This window comes from Rhinoraja longicauda, chromosome 13 (assembly GCF_053455715.1).
Source record: "Rhinoraja longicauda isolate Sanriku21f chromosome 13, sRhiLon1.1, whole genome shotgun sequence".
Classification (NCBI taxonomy): Eukaryota; Metazoa; Chordata; class Chondrichthyes; order Rajiformes; family Arhynchobatidae; genus Rhinoraja; species Rhinoraja longicauda.
In genome coordinates this window covers 8,096,326-8,102,203 of record NC_135965.1, presented here as the reverse complement: position 1 = coordinate 8,102,203, position 5,878 = coordinate 8,096,326, and the positions used below count along the sequence as shown (strand labels likewise).

The 5,878-nt window shown below is 40.0% G+C and overlaps 1 protein-coding gene across 1 annotated transcript in view; it reads left to right on the top strand.

Moving 5' to 3' along the window:
• Positions 1 to 2,316, top strand: part of camk2n2a (calcium/calmodulin-dependent protein kinase II inhibitor 2a) — a 3,190-nt gene extending 874 nt beyond the window's left edge. Inside the window, exon 2 of the mRNA XM_078410278.1 lies at positions 1,076 to 2,316. Within this exon, the coding sequence (XP_078266404.1) occupies positions 1,076 to 1,146 (71 nt within the window). The 3' untranslated portion in view covers positions 1,147 to 2,316. The remainder of the gene's footprint in view (positions 1 to 1,075) is intronic.
• Positions 2,317 to 5,878: the final 3,562 nt, after the last annotated feature.

The window sequence follows — 5,878 nt, the reverse complement described above, 5'->3', positions numbered from 1 at the left end:
TTTTATCTCTTAACCGAATGGTACCCATGTTTTGCCCCAAGTTATTACTGGTTAAAATTGTCCGCCGCTCCGGTGTAAGATGCACGGCGGGTATTTACGAGGAAAGAAACGCCACAAATCCCACTCAGCATCTGTTTCCTCGTGGCTTCGGGGTTGCGTTTGTTGACCAGTATTCGGTTGAATTCTAATTAGCAATAAAATCAAAAATGCGACCAGATTTTCGACATCTGCTTTCCTTTCCAGAGGAATAACAAACAGCCTTTCGCGTTCTTATTTCGCCCGTCCGTTAGTTCACCTGTGAGTTCATTGTTGAAGCGAATCCACTCATTTCACTGCATCTTTTGCCTGTTTGGGGTAATTTAGAGGCGAATTAGTATCATTTTCAACTGTCCCGGTTCTTGGTTTGTTCAGGAGCTGCCTCTTTGATCGTCCCACACCGCCCCAATATTTGACCACACATTTGTTGTATTTCACAAAGCCGAACAAACTTAATTTAAGAAATATATAAAGCGGCCCTTTAACATGTTTTCTCATTCTGTGAAATCATGACCCTCGCGTCAGAAAAACACACCCTGTTGCATTAGAATCTCACATGATTCAGTGACAGAAATTGACACATTTCAGTCTCCTTCAACATTCAGTTTGGTCATTTAATTGTGTTGTTAATCTCCTATTATTTAAATCCATCGCAAAACATGTAGCAGTAAAGCCAATAACCCTTTTTTTGATAATTAAAACATGGAATTTAACACAAGATCCCTTTGCGTCAAATTTCAGTCATCTCTTAACAGTTTTCCAGGCAAAGATATCTGCCGGAGTGAATTTCTTCGCGGTCTAAATACCGTGCGACATTTAGCAATATTTAGGGTCAGTGACTCGAATTGCCACAGGATGGGTTTGGCTATTTCTGACTGGGATGGAAAGCTGGTGGAATATGGGATAACATGCATGCGCGCGTTTATTGCCTTTCTGGTCTAGTGTATTGAGCGATATGGTATTTTGGTGTGTTTTTCTCTCAATCTGACCGTGTTGAGGCTGCGTTGCAGACTCTAAATTGCTTGTAATTGATTTGCAGTTGTTGTCGAAGACGACAGGATAGATGATGTTCTGAAGGGGAGGGGAGACAAAACCTCGTCTGGAGTGTAAGCTGAAAGGGCGCTACCCTGACTCCCAAACTTTTGAAAGCACTTTTGGGCTGTGCGTGCGTTCAATGGATTGTTTAGAGAGATTTTGGGTCTTGCTGACGAATCTCCAATCCAAACAAATGCACACAAAATTGAGGAGCTGTCAATATCAGCACCATTACCCAAGGCACACACAGATCAAGTAGCTGTCCATTTCAGATTTCCACTCCAAGCGAAACGCACAGAAATGGAGCACCGAGGTCAACAAAACATCGTCTTCTCTCAGCCGATGCACCGAGATTGCGGAGCTGTGCATTTCCGAATTCACCACAGACTTTACCACTAACACTCCCGTTAATCGGAGACAATGGCAGTCAGCAAAACAGACTCGATGGCGGATGGAAGGAATGAATGAATGAAAGCACGAGGCAAAGGGCGTAAAGGAAGGATTTTTTTTTTGCATCAAAATATAAAATTTAAAAAATAATAATAATTCATCTTGTTGCATGAGCTTCCGGTCACAGTGCCAATATTGATGCCAACAGTCATTAACAGTTTGGCACGCTTCTTTCTAATGGAATTCTTCGTACTTGTATTTTTATATCTAAATCTTTGTAAAAAACAAATGCTAGTCTATGTATTGTATTGCATTAAAAAATGTTTGTATTTTTGGTAAGGATGTATTGACCGGGTCCATTGACTTGAAAGACTGGTTGACTTTGGTCTATCCTGTATCAGTATTGGAAAGAGACTTATTGAATGTTATTTATGAACCTCTTAGTCTTTTACTTGTTTCTTTAAATTATTTTTATTTGCACACATCAATGCTAAAAAATATGTATTAAAAAATATATATAGTGAATAAGCATTGCTGACGGATTTGTGAAATTTAAAGGGTTATGGGAAATACTAGTGCACTGTTTAAGAAGTTTAAAATAATGCGCTGTTAACATTGACTATTCTCTTTTTTGGACTCTTTTGAAGCTGTGTTTTTTTAATTTAATTTTGTAACCTTTTATGAAGCTTAATCTCGTTATCTGTGCATGTTTACACGATGCGTAATTTTAAATGAAGAAATCATTCCAAGATATATAAGAGCAAAAAAAATTGTAATGACATTCTAAGAATGAATCATTGTACATTTTATGACCATTTTCACTGTACTTGGTGAATGAATAAATGGTTGAAGGCTGTCGGGACTAATGTTGATTTATTTTCATATTCCGTCAGCGTTGCCTTTGAGTGAATTGACCGAACAATCCATTATGGCAATGTTCAGCGCTTGGAGTATTCACCAGTCATGTTCTTCCAATAACGTATGTTATAATCGCACATGCTCCTTAAATCTGAATTCACCTGGAAGTGCGATCATATCTATAAAATCGGGACCCGTTATCCAGCTGGTTTTAAAGTGACAACCCTGAACTGCTTTTATGGTGGTTCAAATTTGTATCAGGTTTTTATAGCTCCTCATTATAGGCGCCCTCGGCTCTAACCCGCCACTTCTTCCTCCAAGTGAAGGGTGGACAACGGCATTCAGTCGGGTTCCCACCAGTAACTAACTCGCAATCGCTGAGAAAGGGCACGACTCCCCGAGTTTGAATCCCATTCACGTTTGGCGTGGGAAGATCGGCTCAGGTGTAAATGCAAAGAGACCGTGGGGCCTGCAGGGCTCTGATACACCGTGGGTGAATTCCGGGGACCCATTGCAGTCGCTTCCACTGTCCTTAAGGGTCTGCAGCTATTTTCTGATAAATTGGATTTTAGTACAAAAACCCTTATCCTAGTTAATCCCAGCAACACTGAAGTCCTGGACGGCAGCAACATAGTTGGATAAGACATTGTTGCTGATGCTCGGGAATGGAAACGCAATTAATTGGAGGGAGAGTGGAAATATGGTTTGACACGAATTCTGAAGTCGTTATCTCCTCGCTCTGAAAGACCAGCCAACATAAACTTGACGTGACTTTTATTTCACACACCCCCAAAACCATACAGCAAGGAGTGAGTGTTTGACAGTGACTCAATGGCATGGTGACATTGGTCTTAAGAGCGTGATTAATATTGATAGGTAATTGAATTTTCAATTCTGTTAACGCAATTCCAATTATTTGACATGCAATAAAATGAAGGCGAGGTGGACTGTGCTTCTGCCTTTATTTGCATTCACATGAAAAATTAAAAAGGGGGAGGGGGAGATCAACGTTTACCGTTACTCATCAGTTGTGTCAATGTGGTGTTATTTAGCTTAACTGTTTAAGTTTAACAGTGGGTTCTATTTTGGCCCCATGAAGGGTAGAGGATTAAATTAATTGAAACAATTAAACAGCAGCAGTATCGAGTAGTCCGTCACTCCACATAAACCCTGCGCTGGCCAGTTATTTAAACACTCGCCCCTCAAGTGTGGATTTTTGTTTCTTCTTAGAAGCAGTTCTGCCGTGGACCAAACCTCACCCAAATGGATGTGACCCTAACGAGGTCCTATTGGATTTTACTGTGGAGCCTTAACGACCATCATGATGTTATCCCAACACCGCTTCCAGGGGTGAAAATAATGGGGGGTGGGAGAGAGAGGAGGGAGATTGGGAGAACGGTGCCTGAGAAATTCTACCACAGAAAGAGCAGTCTGCTTTTGTATTTATGTGCAAGATAGATTCACGTTAAGGCATTTTCCCTTTTCGAAGCGGGAGGGCTATTCAACGACACTGAAACAAAGGTGTCGCGGTAAAGCAGAATTTAATGCCCCAAATCTTCCGATGTTTAGATGTTTCTATTCTAAAGAAATCGATCGTAATGGGCATGGCAGTAATTTTAAGAATAATTTTCCTGAGGTTTATTGAAAGGCAATAATACTTGAGGGACACTAACAATGTTCTGTCTATCCTCAAGAGGACCTCGGGTCCATAATCAACATCCATTTCTCATCTGTACATTTGAGTTGAGTTCATCCGAGTGTATTAACTTGCGTGTTAGAAATAGCGTTCATTAAAAAATAACAGAATAAATACGATTAACGTTCGCGTCTGATTGTAGAAAACTGTTTTCAAAATGCTGGCACCAAGTCTCGATAATTTAAGTATTAATGATGGGACAATAGAAATAATATATACATTATTGTCTAGATTGGTTTATACATAGACGACCCACTGGAATGCTCACAGGGTTCGAGCACAAACAAATAAATGGTTTCATAATATTTTTCAGCTGTAGTCCCAAACAATTTCAGTATTATCAGAGATAGAGCTCTGGATAAGGAATTTTGCTGCTGTAAAGTATAATTTATTCTAAACTTTTAAAGATGGGGGAGTAGAACAGAAATAAACTATTCAATTTTATCAAGTCCACTCTGTTATTTTGTAACTCTTTCATTAAACTTCGCCAGATGTTCTCCTTCACATCATTAGTTTGAAAAGCATCTGTCTCCCATTCACGTAAATGGGTTAAATGGCTTTAACCTATTGACTTGGGTTAATGGCTCAATAGGTTAAACCGATTTAACCATTGCGGCATAATCTCAACCTATTGACTCGTTTTTCCCTGAATTAATTTTTATCTTGTTTAATTCTGAATGTGACTCTGGAAGCAAAATCGAGAGCTAAGAAACTTCCCTCCCTACTTTGTCAGTTCCATCAGAACTTGAGCCATTTTAATTAGATTATTCCTTAACCTCAACATCTCCAGGCAATATAACTCAAATTTGCATAATCCCTCATCAAAGCCACACACTCACACTATTTAATACTTAGTGTATCGCTGTGAATTTCTTCCAACTCAGCACTTCTTTACTGAATTTAAATCTGCCCAAAGCCAATCCATCACACCATTCTGATCTGGGAAATTGCTCCACTTAACGAGGTGGCATGAGTTTGGTTTTATATTCTCCATGGTTTGGACTGGATACCAATAAACCCTTTGTGGGAAGGAACTGCAGATGCTGGTTTCAACCAGAGATAGACACAAAAAGCTGGAGTGACCCAGCGGGACAGGCAGCATCTCTGGAGAGAAGGAATGGTGACGTTTCAGGTCAAGACCCTTCTTCAGACTGAATAAACACTCCTGCTGACTCATTTTCTCACATGGATGTCAGGTTTTCTTTATGCTTCTCAAGGCATGGTTATTCTCAAGTATGATTATTTCAAGACAAATATAAAAACTTCCCTCTAACCTGGCTAGCCCATTCACCTGGGAATGAACCACACAAGAGCACCAATCAGCCTGATGTTTTAACACCAGGATTGATGAGGTCTTTCTCAGGTTGCCAACAAAAGACAGGGGAGTTTAATGCTGTGAATGTGGTATTCAACAGGAATTTGACGGAGTACAATTTTAAATGATTTACACAGCAATGTTGCAGCCAACAGTGACTTATTTCCTGTAACTCTGTTTTAGGGCAGTTCGTGGGATTGTTGAACAGTTTCTCAACCATTGAAATAAATAATTTAATTTCAGTTAACATTGCAACTGGGAGGACTTTTAGATCACTTGCTGGTGGTAAATATGGAAGAAAAGATAAAGTATCGGAGTGAGATATTGCGGCAGCATATTTGGAAGAGTGCTTGGTAAATTTACCCGTGGCAGCCAGTTTGACACCAACTGCACACCCGCACAACATTTGCGCACCTTTCCGTGATAGTGTTTCAATCTCCTGTTAGCTCTGACAGCATAACAAGTTCTCTCTTCATGCCATCTGGGTACGAAAGAGGGCAGTTCTGGCATTCAAATGGTTTGCTAAGAAGTAAAAATGTGTCGGAGAG